We start from the raw sequence: 20229 nt of genomic DNA on the forward strand, positions 1-20229 counted from the left end.
ATTACTTTAATGCTCACCTTTGTTTGTACGTTGGTGGCGGTGTAGGGACTATGTAATAGGATTGTTATAATTGTATAGAACCTAGTCAAATGAATGGTTTCATTATCGAGCGGTCTAACTGCTGACGTGCTCGCTCTTGTCTATACATGAGTGGCGATTCTGTTACCATGTGACTATGTTTAACATTTTTCTCCAAAGTTTAAAGGACTAACAGAAGGATCCTGCACGCTAATTGGAATTAGGGAATGAGTTTTCAGTCTATTTGATGTAAATCACCTTGTCGCTGTACTATGTAATCTTGGTTCTTGTTTGTACATTATTCTGTATTGGATGTTGTTTGCTGTTTAGTCTTCCTGAATGTTTTATTTTTTCGTTCTGGTTGTATTCCAGTCGGTTGTCGTGGGGGGTGATTCTTTGTGTTTCCTTTGAAATATACGTTTTTGCGGAAGACCTTTAGAGTCTCCCGTGGGGGGTCTGTTGTATATTTCATAACATAACATACACATTTAAGCCATATGTTAGAATTACTATAGGATTACACTACTTTTGCAAGTAAAGTCATGTATAAATGATTTTACTACAGTCACAGACAGACACAGTCTAACCGTCTACACTCCTGGGCTATTGTTGTTCAAGAGGAAGCCTAGCCTGGCTATAGGTGTGAAGGGGGATTTACATCTTCTAAGAGACTTCACTCCCTTCCTCCAGGCACTTGCAAATCAAATCAGCCAATGTTCAAAGGACTTCAGAGCATGATCAACAGGTGGAGGCTTGACCCCCACCCCACATGAACCGTTTGCATTGTAATGAGTGTGAGCGACATTGTACTGTATAAGAGTGACTGTAAGTGACTAGTTAGTTAGTACTGTTGTCCCACGACGTGAGGCTGCAGGGAGCTTCGGCTCCCTGGCTCCTTCTGAAAGCTGTTTGTACTCTGTTTGTGCTATGAAATAAACTGGAAGAAGTAACCTCACTGCTGGAGTGATGTCTCATCCATTCTTCACCATTCATTCCCATCTCTGGAACATCAAACTATCTTTACAATATGGCGTTGTTGGCAACTTCAATAGTGCAGTAAACCTGTAAGTCTGTGGTTTTAAAAGATACCACAGGGTCTATTAGAGTAGCATAAGCCAAATTCCAATACCGAAAATCTCGGCCACTCGCTCACTCCCACTTGGTCACTCCGACTTCGAACCGGAAGTAGTCGCGGTCCAATTGTTCATGTGCGTCTTGGAGGAGGCGAGTGGAGTCGAGTGGAGTCAGCGAGGAGGCTCTCCACTTCCGCATTGAGCGAGTGTACATCAAGTGTATCCTCGACCACTCTCAACAGCTCCTCCGCGGCAGATTTCCGCATCACGTGTACACTTTTTTTTGTTTTTTTCCCCTTCTCCCGTGACGTATACATGGTCCTCCTCCTCCACATGTGCCGAAAACACCGGCCGCACCACCCCCCCCTCGCCCCCGCCACTCACTCGTTGCGCATCTCACACACACACACACACACACACACACACACACACACACACACACACACACACACACACACACACACACACACACACACACACACACACACACACACACACACACACACACACACACACACAGAGTGTAAAGTAACTGAAAAGACCGCAACAAGCCACTGGCTTTATTGCGTTGTATGATATAAAGCATAATACAATTATACATTGTAAAATATATTGTGCACATTTATTCTGTCTCAAAAGATGATAGTTTCTCTTCGTGCATGCCTCAATGCAGTGCACGGACTACTATAAATTACTGTGACAAAGATTATGTTAACATTGTTAACTTCTGGGACGAAGAAAAAGAAAAAGAAAAGACAACGGGTGGAAAACGGAACGCTCGTCCAAAACACACTGCCCCATTTTTTTCGCGGGCCGAGGCCGCCGGATTAGACCTGGGGCGAAGGTGTTTTAGGACGAGAGGTGCGCGAGCAGCGCAATGGAGAAGAAGGACCCGCCGATATTTCCTTTTTGCTTGTTATTGTTTGATGGCGAAACAATCATGACTGATACACATGGAAGAAAACCCTTCACAGCTAATAGGGAATTTTACATTTTAAGAATCTGTTCATATTTGAATGAGTATGGCTATAGTTAAATGTGAAGCTGTTTCTGCTATAAATATGCATCCACCGTTCTGCGCGCCCCTCGGCTGCAACGTTTCCTTTTTGACACACATCTACACTTCATGGAGTAGGCTACATTTTTGTACTGGGGTTCTGGGGACTGTACGAGCAAAAAGAGGGACAGGTCAGGATTAAATTCATAAATGTAAGTTTGCTCATCCTGGCGCTTCATTCACTATTTCAGGAATAAATGGCCTTGCACAACAATGTTAACTATAAAGATAACGATGTGGCCATCCACATTGAGGAATTGTCTATTCTTATATTCTGTGTAATTCTATACCTGCATATTATTCTATGCATGTATATTTTCATCCACGGCTCTGGTCCAGCTGTGTGAGATGTCATAAGTGATCGCGGAATTTGCCGTCGCTTTGAAATGACGCTGCTGAGTGCAGTCCGATCCTTTGAGGGCAACCGCTCGACCACTCGTCCTCGCAAATAATCCTCGGCTCCTCGCAGGGGCGGGGCTTAGGCGCGAGTGGAGGAAGCGAGGAGAGTGAGCGAGTGACCGAGTTTTGGGGAATGGAATTCAGCTATAGAGTTTCAGCCTCCATCTAAACAACAATGGCTGCCGTTGAGGAGCTCTTCATTGGCTGGGGAAAGGGGTGAGGGTTGGGTTTTCATTGGTACCCAACCCTCATCACAGGTAAATCAGCCGACGCCTTTGGCCTGGCGGAGACAATCAAATAATTTCCCTTCATACCCAGTGAAACAACAGATGAATAAAATGATTGAAACATGGGAACAGGATGCATTTGAAGCAAGTTCACACAAAAACTGAGCCATTCAAATTATTTGGTCCTTTAATTATACAAAATTGCCCATAAATTGCTTCATTTGCATAATGATGATTGTAAAAGGACGTTCAGGGAAGCACACTTAAGCCTAATTCATACCGCATTCTACAACCATGTCACTCACCAATTGTCAAGTGAAAAACAATGCATTGCATTCAATCAATGCACCAACCCTGCATAATTCAAGTAACGTCCCAAATTTCTTTAAAGCATTTGCACTCTCATACACTGGTTTTATAGTATCGACAACTAAATACGGTTAGCATTTTTTGTAAACCATTTACTGTATTCCTGTTCAATAGATTTCATTACTACTCAAGCAGCCATGCAGTGTATTCCAGTTACTCAACTAGCACTGCTAGTTTTTATTCTAGCCTTCTAATATTACTGTCGACCACCAGGGGCACATGGTGAGCTGCCTGTTAGAATAGAGAACAGTACCCTGGATCCCGGACAGCAGTGGTTCTCAAAGTGGGGTCCGGGGAGCCCCAGGAGTCCTTGAGGGTGTTCCAAGGGGGTCCCCACTAAAATTAGATAATGTAGCATCAAAATCAGTTTAACCACTTTAACCCTATATACACTGGCTATTATCCAAAAATATTGAAAACACTTTTTTAACATATATTTTTTACAACATTTTAACAACACAAATCTTGTATGGGGGGTCTCTGGCACTAAATATTTTTAGATGGGGGTCCGTGGCCAAATACAGATTTAGGAGTCCTTAATATGAAAAGTCTGAGAACCACTGGTGTACAGTAGGGTACATGATGAGCAGAGACAGAATTGAAGTCACAGCCAAAGAAAACAAAATATATCAAGCTCACACTTCTTTTTCATCTACTTCAATGAATCACTGAATTAAATGTCATCCTTCCAAGTTTTGGAATATTTCACCATCAAGAAATTAAAAAAAAACTACTCTGGTAAAATTAAAGAAACCAAAAATCTAAGCTCACATTCAATTACATTGACAGACAATTTGCTTAAAAATGCTGTACCATAAAAAAGAACATACACATTAAATTTAGGTTGACTAACACACACACTCATCCCACACACGCTCACACTCATTACACACACACACACACACACGCACACGCACACGCACACGCACACGCACACGCACACGCACTTGTGCTGGGAGGGAAGGCTGGAATATTTGGACCCTTTTGGTTTTGTCTAATGAGGTCAGACACATTCTGATGATCGGTCTCAGAGGTTTTTGTTGGCTTGATGGCTGGTCATCATGGTGACCTTTAGCCCAGCCCAACGTCCAGTGACATCATAACCACGAACCCAAGAATGGAAGTCCAGGACGCCAGCTTCCCATTTCCACTGAAAGAGGGAGACATTTTTTAACTCATATATGTACCCACTGTGTAAATTGAGGTTATAGTCTAGTTCATAATGGTAGAGTAAAAAAAAGAAATGTGAATATAATATATAACATATAATGAAAACAATATTAAATCTTTCATATACCAACATCTGTCTAATTTTGCCCTGTCCCCTCATCTACGCTGTAGACGGATGGATGAATGAGGGGACAGAGCAATAGATTCTATGGCAGTGGTTTCTCAAAAGTGGGGTCCAGGGACCCTCAGGGTTTGGATTTCAATGGTGGTCCTTGAAATGTATAAGTTTGAGAAACACTGTTCTATGGTAAATCTATCCCTCCAGCTACCCACCAACCCATCTATCATCCCTCCATCAGTCCTTCACCTGACTTGAGCCTCGGGTATGATGTCGTCAACCACCACGTAGACCATCGCCCCGGCAGCAAACGCCAGCGCATACGGCAACAGAGGTTCCGCCAAAACCACGGCAACGGCACCCAGCATCCCTGCGATGGGCTCTACCATTCCGCTCAGCTGGCCGTACCTGAGGTTCAGAGAGACAGTAGGTGACACACAGCGGAAAACACCAACACTTTTTACTGCATGCTGCCTGAACTACCGAACCGTGCCTTTGTTCCAGGGATAAATGGTAGAGCCAAGAGGCAGAATTGAACTTCGTCTCAAATGAATAGTTATTCGGTTGAAAGAAGAGATTCTCCAAGCAGAATTATTTTGCAAGCCTTCAGCAAAAATTATGCTTTGCTCTCTTACCAACTGTGCAACTTGTTGCGATGTGAATATTTCCCCCTATTTTTCTGACCTTGTCGAAACTTAACCCCTGACTACTCCATATTGCAATAAAAAAGTAAAACTAACAATAAAATGAATACAAACTAACTAAGCCTTTTAAAAGACTAAAAACTAAACTAAATTAGCAAACCTGCTTTAAAAACAAATACAAATTGAAAACTAAATTTCAAAATGAAATGAAGCTAAAAACTACAACATTGACACACTCCCACCTACCAGAAGGATTTCCATGTTGACATCCCAGAACCCCGCAGGGGCAGGCTAACTGCTAAGCCTTCTGGAAAATTCTGGATGCCAATTCCAATAGCTAAGTTTCTGAAAAGCGGAAAAGTGAACCATTACCAAAATCACATTGTTTCACAAAAATCCAATTTAGCAATTATATCTTCTACAAACTAGAAAATGATTTGCAGTGAAAGTAGAAACGCACAGTATTGATAAAGTAAATCTCAGTGCTCACTGTTTTTTCGGTACTCACCAACACAGTGGATCTCAATTATAAATACTTTGTAAATTAAATTAACCAAATTCTTCCATGCCAGAAATAACTTATACGTCTTTGACTTATACTGTGAAACACACACACTGCTTATTCTAGACAACCTCCAGTTACTTCTGAGTTACACTTACACCAGACTCTAAACTCTCTCAGTGCCAAAATCGTAGTTAGATATTTTAGTTCCTTTCCATGATATGCATGTAAACAACATTTTCAACAGATGTTTTTTCAGGGAATCTGAAATGGAAGATGTGCAAATATTCTTTGTAATAATGCTTTACGCTTGCGTGAATGCAGCCTGCATGTTTCGAGGACACCCCACTGCTTGCTCCTCCATTGGATTCCTGGAACTCAGGTCAATACAACCTCCTGAGCAGTGCCAAAATGGGTTGTCTGACTGAAACTGAGCTGTAGCATATGGAAATGAATCCAGAAGCCATGAAATGAGTTACATGCCATGTGCCAATTAGTTCTTGTCTAGTTGAAAATAGCCACTATGCCAGGAGCACACAGCAGTGCAAAACTGAGCCGTTCCAACTGACCTTTATTAATAGATCAGTGAAATTATATTATTGCCAATTTCCTTTTTTTTTATTCTTCACTATTATTGATATTCTTTGAATATGTCTGGACAATTGTTGATTATTTTGGGAAAATGTCAATTTCAATACAGTAATGCATTGGTATAAAAATGGGTTAGGGTTAGCTTTAACTTTCTTTTTAAACAAAAACAAATATCACTTACAGCAGCTTTAAGTGGAGAGCAGTTTGTTGAGCACTCACTAATCATTTGGGTACTGGAATATAAACCACGTTTTGATTTCAAGCCATTAAATGTTTTTGCCTGCTTTAGAAGTCAAAGGTCACCACTAAGGATTTGATTTCCAGCCAACAAAAATCTATGTTGTAAAACCACTGACCGGTGTAGTAGCCTATTCTGGAGATCACCTATAGTATATAGACACCTATATGTTTCTGCTTGTAGAGCAGATATGTCCTCAATGCTTTTTGTACACTGAGTTCTATCCATACGCACTGTGTGAGTGTGTGTGTGTGTGTGTGTGTGTGTGTGTGTGTGTGTGTGTGTGTGTGTAGGGCTGCATTTTCATTGGTCTTACCTGGCACTCTCAAAAGTGGCAGAGGACGTTTTTCCAATTGCGCCAAATCCTACACCCACAGCTAAGCCCTCTGCAAAATACACACAAAACACACACACAATGTTACTACAACATGCAGCAAAGAAACAGTGTGACAGAGGGAAGAACAGGGGGTAAAGAAGGGTTGGATGACCTAGCACCCGCCTGCAGAGTGACCCGGGACTAAATCCCCTCAGGGTTTTAAAGCCATCTGATTTAACATAAACCCTGGACCTTCAGTTTCCGTCTTATCTTGTATCTGTTATGAAATACGGTGGGTACGACTTAACCACTACAGCCCTACACTGTACTTCATTTTACGCCAATCTACATTTATGCTAAATGTTTGCCTATTATGATGTGTCTGTAGTATACAGTGTATACAGACAAACCCATCTGCATGTATTTATCCTGCATTCATGTATTCATCACAATATGAATTCATTAGTACACAGTGTTAAAGTAGCTACTGAATTGAGAAATCACCTCTACCTTTCCTCCACAACTACTGCTGAGGTGCCTTTTAGCAACTGCTCAGTGGCTCCAATAGTGCTGTTTGGTTGTATTGCTCCAAAACATTGGAAAGCTGTTGGCAAAGTGACCATGGTATAAGTAAGATAATATGCATGCACGTGCACGCACACGCACACACACAGTCCTGTGACCTTTTCCCTCTTGGTTTCACGGCTGTCTATTATAAGTGTGCACGGCAGGCTGAAAAATGAGAGTTGACAATGTCAATGTTTAGCAGCAGGGTATTTTCTTTTTTTAGTAGTTGTATTGCTGTAGTAAACATGAACAGGCAGTAATTGGGCTTGTGGAAAGTTACACATGCGCGCACGCACGCACGCACGCACGCACGCACGCACGCACGCACGCACACACACACACACACACACACACACACACACACACACACACACACACACACACACACACACACACACACACACACACACACACACACACACACACACACACACACACACACACACACACACACACACACACGTTCTCCTCTCCATCTTTTCCCCTATACTCTCCTGTCCTCTTCCACTCCTCACACCCTCCCTTTCTCTATTCTACTCTTTCCTCTCTCTGCCCCCCTTGACATTCATATAGAACAGTGCTGTTGGTTCCTGAAGATCAATGGCAGACAAAGACCAAAGGTGTCAGCTGCTTCAGGGGCTCTTATAAGTGTGTTTGTATCACTCTGTGATTGAAACTGGCGCTTTGTCTATACAACAAAGTTCTAATCTCTCTCCCTCTAGCGCAGTCTCCTTTCTTCCTTCCAAACCTATGTCCCTCTCAATTTCTTCTCCTTCCATTCCCGAGCTACGCTCTTTCTCTCTTGGTCTAAATTACTCATGGAAAGGCGCTCCACATGTTTGACAGTCAGAAACTGAATAGCTAGTGATGCAAATGAGTGTGTGTCTGTGCGAAGGTTTCTGCCACGTCACAGAACTGACAGCATCACATGAGAGTAGGGCCGTCCTCACACATATAAGATCAAATTGACCAAGACTTTGTAAATTGATCTTTAAAATATATTTTTAAATTTCCATTTCTGCTAAGCAGCAAGTTATATGGTTTGACTAATTAGATTTACAGTATGACAAATTTACGCGACCACAAAGACGAAACGGAGGAGGGGGGAGGCGGGGTATCCGCTTTACTACCTTCTCCTTTTCAGCGCTTATGACGCACAGACTGTTTAGACAGAAGCATTTGAAAACGGTCTGGCTCTTAGAGACTTGAAAACTTGAAAAGGTTGGTCTCTGCATGCAGCAAACACAATTTGACAGATTTGGCGATGAAATAAACGAATCGATTAGTCGAGAGATTCTGATGACGATTAGTCGACTTTCTTGTACACGTATAGATGGTGGCCTGGTCTGTGGGGGTAGTATGTGGAGTATCACCATGGGCCCGAACCGCCAAGCTTGTCCACTAGTTAGAACCATCAGTTAGAGGTGTTTCTACAGAACAACAGGATTCATAACAAATTCCAATCCGGCTTTAGGAAAGGGCACAGCACAGAAACATTACTTGTTGTAAAAGTTATCAACGATCTTAGGCCTCACTGCCTGTTATGTATTGTTTTAGACATTTTTTTTATGCCATTGTTTTTTGCCACTGTTTTATTGTGTATTCTATAAAAAATGTTGTTTTGTGTGTTGTTTTTTTTGCTCTGTAAAGCACTTTGAGCTGCATTTATGTCATGAAAGGTGCTATATATAAATAAATAAAATAAAGTTTATTAGGAAGAGTAGAGGCCTGCGGAGAGATTTCAGCACCATGGAAGGTACTGTATGTACTGTACCGAGACACTTCTAAATCAGTAGGAGATAGTGGCACCGATTGCCTACTGTATATATACACAGTAAATTCTGCAGCGTCAATTTATCCTATTTTAACTCCAAGAGTGTACAAATGGGGTTCCATTTGTACACTCTCAGAGTTAGATGAACTAGACCATACCCGGTCGACGCATCCATGGGGGGATATGCGCACATGATCTGGCAACCCGGGAGGCAGTTCGTCCCATAGCTGGGCAGCCCCGTAACCATGGCGACATTCTTTGACACAAAAGCGCTAATAAGAAGCTGAGATTTGATGAAATTGAAAAACGGGCTTCACAGTTAAGTTCAGATGGTAATGGTCAATGGCTGTGGCAAAATCAGAGCAATTGGTCCAGCCACAGAGGAGAACCGGGTAGCTTCACCTACTCACTCACTCACCACTACAAACGGACGGACAGAGGTTACTAGAATTATAGTAGGATACTCAGGATTTTACAATGTACGAGCTATATAAGCTGGCTGATCTGTCTCTCCTCAGAACACCCGTATTCTCTTTGGGGGACCACAACTTCAGGCAGTAAGCAACACAATCACCCAGTGAAATGCTGCATTGACTTGAGATTGAAAATGTTGAAACTTTGTACTGATGTCTGCTCTTTGATTTTTCCATAGGCAATTGTGCTTGTGAGTAAACTTTTCCAGTCCCTGCCTGACTTTTTTTTTTTTTTTTTTACTTCTGTCCCCTTCTCTACTCTCTGTACACCTACGACTGCGTGGCCATGTACAACTCCAACTCAGTGGTCAAGTTTGCTGACCATATGACAGTGATAGCCAGGCCTGATCACGGATAAGAAAGCCTAAGACCAAAGAGCTGATCGTGGGCTACCGTAAGTCAGGCAGAAAGCACACCCCATCTAAATTGATGGGGCTGCAGTGGAGAGGGTCAGCGACTTCAAATTACTTGACATTCACATCACTGAGAAACTCACCACTTGGTTTACCTCTACATTCTCAGGCATCAAGACGAGGGTCCTAAGGTCGTGCAGGCCTTCTACAGAGGTAACACAGAGAGCATTCTGACTGGCTGCATCACTGCCTGCTATGGGAACTGTCCTGACCTTAACCACAAAGAAAAGAGAAAAACTAAACAATTTCCAGAAACCAACTAAAATGTATGCCTATAATGACATGCCCAAATTACGGATGCCAGTTATAAAGTGGTTAAACATCCCTTCAATTGACTTGCACCTTAAACGTGACTGTGATGTTGGGAAAGGGGAACGAAGATAACGTTAGATCAGAAAAGGTTGCTCAATGTATAGGAAAGAAGAGCCTTTCACCCACCCAAACCCACACACACTTAACCAGGCAGCACATACATAATCCACATTCCCATTCACAATCTGTCTTTCTTACTGACTTATAGCTTCTTGCTCACACATTAAAAACACAAGCACACCAATACCCATTCCCACAAACACAATTTATTTCACACACCATCAATATCTGGCTCAGGGATAGAGAACATGCCTTCACTAATTTATTCATGTAATATGCAAAACAAAGCTAATGTATTCATGTAGGAAATGAGACACGGCTAATTTATTAATACAGGCAATGAAAGTCAATGGTATTTGACATACAGCTAATACTGTACTGAAGATAAGATAAGATGCTAATTTAGCCATATAGTTAATGAAAGACAATGCTACAGCAATTTATTCATACAATTAACTTAACATAATAAATTAACAAAATAAATCAACTGTGTCATGTGAGAAATAAAACAACATACTGCTTTCATGTAGGTTCTGCAACTATAGATTATCTTATTAGCGATTATTCTACTTTTTCAATTAAACAAATAATTGAGAAGCGTGTTCTTAAAAAGTGTAAAAAATAAATAAAAATAAAGAGCTATGGCTATGTTTTAGGCATCTTACCCCACCTCGATCTGTGATCAGACTCTCGGCTTGATTGATTCTCCGATTTGCCTATCAGACCCGCAGCCTGATATGGCAGGTTGCCATAGCAACCATATACAGGAAGTTTGACCTCTTTGTCACAATTACGGCAAACTCAAAGAGTGGCGGTGTACTAGCAGACATACCTGACCCACAGAAGGAGCCACTCTGCGTCACTCTGCGTCAATCCATGCTACATGGACCCTGTGGGACAGCCAACCCTAACAGCCCCTGCATGGTCAATAACAGCTTCCCTAAAGACTTCTGTGACAACACTCGACTGCCTCATGATGGCCATGGTTACCCACAGTACAGGCGGCCCATGTATATGTATCGATTAACCACTTAAGCCCTATTTTACACATTTTACACGTCGCATGACGGTGTCATGAAGAATTGTGAAAATATCTATCTAAAAGCTGACAATGCGATTAAAATGTTTCATGTTTTCTTAACATGGCAGTCGAAGGGCTGCTATGTGGGTGGGCCACAAACACTTTCGAGATTCTCAAGTGGGCCATGATCCAGAAAAGGGTTGAGAACAACTGGTTTAGAACAGTTTTCATCAACCAGTGAGTTGAGACCCAAACAGGGAGCAGAATGACAGATGGCCAACTTTAATGAGTAGAAAAAGACACTTTTTCATTCAAGTGTAGGAATTTGATATAAAGAAAGAGAAGTGTGTAGTATATTGTGTGCTTGCTGTAGGTGAGCACACTCAATGGGTAGAATGGGGCCTGACTGACAGGTGCTGAAACCCATGATCTTCAGGATAGCCTTTCCCAGCTGAGGTCGAATTAAGATGTCCCCCAACCCATGCTTAACCTTTTATACATTTTAATCTAGCACTTATATTTGTTTTGTTTTAGTTTTTTCATAATTGAGTTTTCTACTTTTCTTTTATGTAAAGCGAATTTGCATACTTCGAAAAAAGGGCTATATAAAAAAAGTCTGAGCTATTATGGACTACAGGGACCAATCTCAAAACAATACAGGACCAATCTCTTTCATTTTGAGAAACCAAACTGCCAATGTCGCATTAAACGCACCAGTAACCAGGGGGGAGACATCCAGTTTGATATGGAACATTGTTGGAATTAGAAACATTAGAGAGAATCCACACAGGATACAGTATAAACAAGTGCAATTGAAAGTGATGAAACAAAACAAAAATGAGTACTATAAAATGGAAGCTGAAGTTTTTGGAGTTCTCTCCCCTGATTGGATGAAATTGTTGAGTTTTTACAACAAAAATATCACTTACACCGACTTTAAAGTTGCATTGTGAAAAAAGAAGAAGAAAGTACTACAGTATATATAGTGTAGCAACCCCGCAAAAGACCCGGTCGTAACTTGCTCCTCCAAGGGAGCTAGCTCTCTTGGCGTTGCTTGTTACCTAAAATAACAACGAGCACTCTCAGTCTGTATGGTGCTGGTTTGCGGGTGCACGGCTCACAAAGATTTACAGTAAATAAAGTAATACCCAGCACTCCAAAGTCCTTCTGGTACTTTTAATTCATATGCAGCATCGACAACAGCATACACGGACGTGTTTCGGCGTCAAGCCTTCCTCAGCGTGCATGATAAACGCTGAGGAAGGCTTGACGCCGAAGCGCGTTCGTGGCCTATTACTTTAGTTGCTTGTTACCTGCCGGTCTGCCGAGCTGGAGACCGGCATGGTGAATGGTATTGCATGTCACCCAATCTCTCTAACGCTCTCTTTATGTCTGACTTATCTATGCTAGAGCAGAAATGCTCTGACTGATCTTTAAAAGAAAATCACCCTGTAGTGTTCAACTCAATCAGTCACTGATGCCAGGTACAAGTTGTGCTCCCCATGTAAATCATCTGTAGCGTGGCTGTCACAAAAGCTGCTTGGTTCTTTCCTATCGTAGAGGCATCTGGCAGGCGTATTCCACCAGTCCCAGGCAGCACCCTTCACATCTCAGTTATTCATTCACCTTCAATTCAATAGTGAATCAATCACACATATGAGTGGTTTTCGATCATGGCCCAATGAATTGCATACTAAATAGTGTTCTGGGTTTAGCTGGATTGTGAGTAGCGTGACAATCAAATGGCTGTCGAGAAGGGAAGTGATAAAGGTGGGTGTCCGTGTTTACATGTCACTACTATCCAGAGCAACTTGCAAGAACAAAGATAAGAGTAAAGATAAGAATAAAGAGTAAAGAGGCCCAGTAAATACACTGACAAGAAAACAATTTAGGATAAGGACAAAATAACTAAGATAGCCTGTTTACCCCGATAAGGTAAACATCAAACCTTGCATCTGTCTTAATCATCCTATCAAAATAACATACATACTTAGCATCTGTGGACAAGCAAACAGTGCGTCTATCTACTGTAAATAACATACAGTACATAGCATAAGTGAACAAAGAGGAGGAAAATAAGAAGTGGCTACGGGTGAGGTGGAGTCTGAAGAGGTGAGTTCAGACAATGGCGGAAAATGGGGAGTGAGTCTGCAGTTCTGACTGGGTAGGTGGGGGGGGCATTCCACAGCTTGTTAGCCAGGAGGATGTCGTAGGGAGAGGAGGGACAGATATCCTGTGTTTGCTGATCGTGATGTGTGTGGAGGGGGTGGATCATCAGGCCAGTGAAGTGAGCACAGAATGATGAGATGTGGGATTTAGGAGGTTGAAAACCAGGCGTGCCGTGGCATTCTGGATCAGTTGAAGGGGTTCGGGAGAGCATTCAGACAGACCAGCAAGGAGGGAGTCAAGCCTGGAGATGACTGAAGTTTAGAAAAAGAGCTGGGCACACTTCTTGCGTCTCATTCTCCGGTTAAAGTGCAAACCTGACTGTGAGCACATCCGTTGTCTGGGCAGTTGTGTATATCTATGGCAGCATGTATTGTATGTATTTATTTGTGAGCACGTAGCTAGTTATGAAAACAATATACCCAGATACCCAAGTCCCACTAATGAATTGGTTGTCAACAAAACAGCATGTTCTCAATCAGTAGAGTGCACTCCGGTAATTTCTCTTATGACCGCATCCTACCTCCGCGTCACGTGTCATTAATTCACCCTCTCACTCGTACTTCCTGCAGTCAAACACCATCAGCGCACCGCCTGAAGCAGTGCCCTTGCATTTGTTTAGTCCTGATAGAATGGAAATCAGTCCACTCGAAATGTGTTTAAATGTTACTGAAGTGGACAGCGTGATGTCAACAGGTGATCCATGAGGTTTTCACAGTGTCACAGTCATCTGATGAGGCTTCCTTTTGTTTGTTAGTTTTTACGCTCTGATATTTATCATGCCTTTTGTCCCCCCACTTTTTCAGTGATTATGGTAATTGGAAATATCATTAGACCCGCGGCCACCTGGCCGTGTCTATAGGAGTCATTACAATAATCGACCTACTGTAGATGCTTGCTGCATAATATGCGATCTGAAATCTGTGTACAAGTTTATCAATAGGCTGCGCTTCGCTCAACCATGTCTGGATGAATTATTTTTGCAACATATTGATCTTTCTGACACACGCTTTGAGCAGCCCTAACTTACAAGTCAGAGGTGTTATTGAAGCCAAATAAAGTAGCATAGGTAAGATAAAATATTGTAGCCGTAACATTCTGTCATTGCAAGCATGCAGTGTGTGTATGTGTGTGTCACCGATGACAGTAAACGTGTAGGACTCTGGTTGAATAATATCTGCACGGGATGTTGTCATGATGTCATTTTTTCCCCCCTCTCTACTGGCCCCCCCACTTCAAGAATTGTTCCATCGCCCCTGCCGCCCCCCTGCCTCCAACCATTTCTCTTACCTTATCTTACCCTGGCAATTCCTCCACATCTGGTCTAACCTATATAAACTGTGGCATCTTTGTGGGCAGCTATCAAGCCAGAGCCTTTGCACCAGTTTGTCTTTTCAAGAATATGTTTACTTTTTCGCTATGAAAGGAGGGTCACAGAGGAAGCTTGTGCTATTCCCTCAAGTAAGAACATCTGACCTGGAATGTTGTGGATGGTGATGGCTAGGATGAGTAGGAGAATACGTCTCCAACTGTTTCCTGTCTGCCCCGTCCCTTCCTGTTGCCTGCTTTCTGTTTCCTGTTCCTCTGAGATGCCGGCCTGGGGGCCTCTCCTCCTCTGGTACACCTCACCCACACCATTTTCTAGCTTATCTGCCGCAGAGAGAAAGAGGGATGGGGAGGGGGAGGGGGAGAGAGAGAGAGAGAGAGAGAGAGAGAGAGAGAGAGAGAGAGAGAGAGAGAGAGAGAGAGAGAGAGAGAGAGACAGAGAGAGAGAGAGAGAGAGAGACAGAGAGAGAGAGACAGAGAGAGAGAGAGAGAGGGGTGATAAAAATGTCAAAAACAATGTTAAACAACTAGGGCTGTCAAAAACTCGATATTATTATTAATTTATGGAATTAATGCATTAAAAATGTTATGTATTTTAATCAACTCATGTCAGGTGTGGTTCTTCCGACAGATGGAGATAAAAAAAAGTTGTCGGGAGGTGAAGAACACACCTTGAAGCACGTCACGAAGGCTGCTTTCATACACATTTGTAATATACTGTATGTATGTATGTATGTATGTATGTATGTATGTATGTATGTATGTATGTATGTATGTATGTATGTATGTATATATATATATATATATATATATATATATATATATATATATATATATATATATATATATATATATATATATATATATATATATATATATATATATATATATATATATATATATATATACACCACTGGTGAAAGTGATTGGCCTTAACAATGGTCGGACCAAAGTCGTTCAAACTACTTTGGTCCTTAGGTGTAAGGAGCTAGTCTTAGACTAGTCTTGCTTCAATGGTGTTCTTAAAAATACAAAAAAAGCTTGATTAGCAGGCATGATAATAATGCCCTCTATGTACACTTAAAAGCTTGGCATAAAGGATCATCTATATATTAAAAACATAAGTTAGAAATCTGTCTTGAAATCCCTGCCACACTGTACTGCTTGCAGGGACTGCAAGCTAGAAATGCAGCGCAGTGAAAGCCATGTGCTTGAAAAAATTAAATAAATAAAAAAAAATTAAATAAATAAAATTAAATAAATAAAAAAGCACTTCATTACAGTACTCAAGTAAATGTACTTCCTGTGAAACACAGCAAGTAGACAGAAGTGGTACCATCCTATAGGGATTAGCATTAGGACTGATGTGCTATGGAGGTACGGTTGAAAAAAGTGAAGGCTTCCTTTATGCTTACAGTAGCTTAAAGAAGTCAATCAGTTGTCAAACAGGGCAAGCTCTCATCATGTGAATCACAGGCGATTTCCACCCGATGACACAAAACGTATCAGTAACACACGAAACTCAGCAACACAGTCACCCAATTGACTTGAGGAAACATGAAATTAGACATAGATTGGTCCACAATAATAGTAACAATCTGTTAGTTAAGTGCCTGAGTAAACTACCTTTCAAAGGTCAATTATCATGTACAATACAGTATGTCATTATGTTATATTACCACCTCTGGGGGAATAATGACACATTTTCTAGACTGATTTTCCTTTGACTGAAATAACAAAGCCCCGGGAAGCTTCCTATAACAATCAGCATCTCTGGTAACAGGAACTTGGTTAATTAATTGCCTGACGCTATCAGTATGCAGACTGCTATAAATCTGCTATAAATAAATGCCCATAAATGAAAATGGCGTTGCACTGTACTGTGTGAGAAGTGTTGATGTTTACAGTTTAGGCATTTAGCAGCAAGGACACAAGATAATACATCATAATACATGTAATACATCAAATGCATAAAAATAGTAATCTAATAATAAAGTAATGACCTGGCATCTGTCTACATAACATGCTATCTAAGATTTTAGCCTTTGCATAATCCTGCAAGGTCGTCAAGGCTAGGACAAGTGCTACGGGCTGAGGACGTGTGGAGCGTTGTCCTGGATGTTTTAGCGAAGGTTCTGACAGCTTCCCTGTGTTAGCTGATCTGAGAGAGCGGGAGGGGTTGTAGGGTTGGATCAGGCTTTGAAGATACGGGGGTGCCATACCTTTGGTTGCTTTGTAGGCCAACATCAGTGTTTTGTGTGTGATGTGTGTTGTGGACAAAGACAATTAATTGTCAAACGAGTGCAGATAAACAGTAAGCAGAGGCTACTGGGTATGAACCACTTACCACACTGTTGTCTTAACCACTTAAAGCCCATACAGTACTTAGTTGACCGGTCTCCGCTCCTTTTTCCCCTCGACAAATCTCTTCACAGAGCTTGTAGATAGGCTATTTTCAACGAATGAATTGAACCAAATTAAAAATAACACTTTTTGTGTTTACATTGTAAATGGACCTGAAAGAGCATACAGCTCACTTGAGTCCTTACTTAAAGCTAAATTGCCATTTAAGTTTAATGTAATACCTATTGTCAACCAGTAGTGGATCCTACCCCACCACAGGATCTACATTTCACAATAGAAGAGCAGGAAGACCACCTCCAACCACCACAATTTTGTTTGTTATAGTATTACTATACTCTACCATACAGATTGGTTCAAATAGCATTTTGTTCACTAAAAGAAGTTAAGGATTGCAGATTTAAGCTTTGATGAAATCTCAGACCACTTGTCACACTATAATTCTTTTAGAACTCAAAACCTTGCTTTAGAGACATTTTATCTCCCTATATAACGTTTCCAAAGACTTCAGTAATACATCATTTATAAATTCACGACAAACTACGGCTGTTGCACTATTTTAGTATTATCATTATGCTAACACTTGATCTGCACACCTGTTGAAACACAAATCAAAGCGGCACTGTGTAACTTTTTATAATGAATAAAATGTAATTTTGTCCAATCTGTATGGTAGAGTATGCTAAAACAATATAACTTACAACTACAATTGGGATGGTTGTATTTTGTCTCCATGCTCTTCTATTGAGACATTTAGATCGTGTCAAAGGTCATAGCTTGGGATCAATAGCTTTTGATGCGGTCGGAGCGGAAATAACTTTACGTCATAAGGCGGCCGGAACCAATGACCAGAACCTCTGGTGTCGTGCACCTCCAAAATGATTCCCCTAGTTTAAAATGTGTTTAGTTTGGTATAATCATTTCGTTTGGTATAATAATCGTTTGGTATGTCCATCTTTTATAATAACTTGTAGCACGACTAGCGAAACTAAACTAATTGATTCGCATTATGTGGGGAACAAAAACAATGCGATGCCAATCGGAACCCACCACCGGAACACGATTCTTTTTTACCTTTTTTCTAAACCGGAGCACACAGGCCAGTTTAGAACCAATTTCCTATGCGGTGGAAAGGCTGGTGACGTGAGGTTAGTCTCACCTAGACACAGCATCTGAAACTAATTTTGACCTGATGGTCAAGATACATTTTATCCCCTCAGCAAGCAGGCAGGCTCTATTAGCTCAATAGTAAAAAATGCAGCACTTGTGCAGGAAACCAGGTTCAAATCCAGTAGAAGAGGAAAGGGAGGTGAAACATTGAAATATAACGGTAGCTGTTCATGTCATTAGAAAATGTTGAAACCTGTCGGTCTGTTTCCTGATCCTTTTTCAAACTGATCTCTCACTCCCCCTTTCTCTCTCTCACACACACACACGCACACACGCGCACACACACACACACACACACACACACACACACACACACACACACACACACACACACACACACACACACACACACGCGAGTGATTGACCCTAGTAAGTGCCTCCATTCAGCGATGTGTGAAACAGCGGATGTTATCTTGTCTGTAAAAGGTCAAATGGTTTGATCTCACTGTCTCTCTCTCTTTATCCACGTGTTTCTCTATTTCAGTACGCAGAGGTTTGGTCTCAGACTCTGTGGCCGAAAATCTGTTGTCGAATGGGCGGTGTGTATGCTGTCGTGCCGGGTCGTAAGTTGTAGGGTAGCGTCGAAAGCCAACCAAACATGCTCGGGTCGGCTCCTGACTGTCAGGCTGGCAGAGAGGAGGTAGAGCTCCCTGGTTGACTGCTAGGAGGGGTAGCGGGGACCCTTTCTAAAATGCAATACACAGTATTGTTATTGGAATATTTCACAGGTGTAAATAATTAATTACATCATGCCAGTGCAGCTGCGCAAAAGGAGGTCAAATCAATTATGCCGTCACTCCAGCGGAGCATGTCTGAAGCACACTACTGACTGACCAGCTCCCCTTAAAGTTTAAAACATAACATGACATGTAGTATTGGATCTTCAGCCAAACAGTTATGATTAGGCCTACTCTGCATTCTCCATGATCTCACTTCAAAGTTGGATTAATTCTTCAAATCGACCAGATCACAAAGGCAGCCCAATGAGCCCATGGAAGAACTGAGAGCCTGTAATGTCAGACAAATCCCGACGATTATAGCAAATGTTCAATTATTGTAATCCATTTTTGATTTCCTGCGCAATGGATTAATCAAACTCAAGTGTGCTCAAATCATGTCAGATTTTCTCTGAAACAAAACTAACCGTAGCCTATACTATGCCATATCAATTTATCAATATCATTAGCTTCAGGTCTAATGGGTTAACAGAGTAGGCAGACCTGCTGGTTGGCATCACATAGTTTCCTGAGGAAGGTCGTGTGTGACCCAAACGTTGCCAATACATTTTCATTTGTGTAAAAAAGATATGTGTACTCTCTCAGAGTTAAGAAATCACTGAGGATGTTATTGTGCAGAGACGTCTGTGTTCCACTGAATAACAATGAGCCATGGCTGTCCTCAGCCCTCTGTCGCTATTTATCTCTACACCTCTCCAACGCACATGTGTGCATGTGAAATGTGCACACACACGCACACGCACACGCACACGCACACACACACACACACACACACACACACACAAAAGGGCAGCTGTTGAGGGATGGCTGCAATTATCAAGTGATGTATTGGTGCCTTCACAATTTATACTGCTATGCATGTCTCAAACAAACACGCACGCACGGCACGCACGTACGTACGCACACACACATAATCTATACTGCTATGCATGTCTCAAACACACCCACACACACCCACTCACCCACCCACACACACTTGAATAAAGACATCACACAAACTCAGAATGTATTAAGGAAATAAATCTACATATTATACGCACACACTACAATAAATACAACACACTCAGAATATATTAAGGAAATGCAAACACACACGCACACACACACACGCGCGCACACAATATCAT

General features: G+C 41.7%; 1 protein-coding gene across 2 annotated transcripts in view; it reads right to left on the reverse strand.

Annotated features, from left to right (window-relative positions):
- Positions 1–2941: 2941 nt before the first annotated feature.
- The window catches only part of slc39a11 (solute carrier family 39, member 11), a 118606-nt gene continuing 101318 nt past the window's right edge, over positions 2942–20229 (reverse strand). For both annotated transcript variants that reach the window (XM_084079246.1, XM_084079245.1), the window contains exons 6-10: positions 14985–15158; positions 6723–6792; positions 5322–5420; positions 4681–4839; positions 2942–4293 (exon numbers count right to left, since the gene is read on the reverse strand). In XM_084079246.1, coding sequence (XP_083935372.1) covers positions 4215–4293; positions 4681–4839; positions 5322–5420; positions 6723–6792; positions 14985–15158 — 581 coding nt within the window. In that variant the 3' untranslated portion in view covers positions 2942–4214. The remainder of the gene's footprint in view (positions 4294–4680; positions 4840–5321; positions 5421–6722; positions 6793–14984; positions 15159–20229) is intronic.

Source organism: Gymnoscopelus microlampas (genome assembly GCF_963454915.1).
Source record: "Gymnoscopelus microlampas genome assembly, chromosome: 14".
Taxonomy (NCBI): Eukaryota; Metazoa; Chordata; class Actinopteri; order Myctophiformes; family Myctophidae; genus Gymnoscopelus; species Gymnoscopelus microlampas.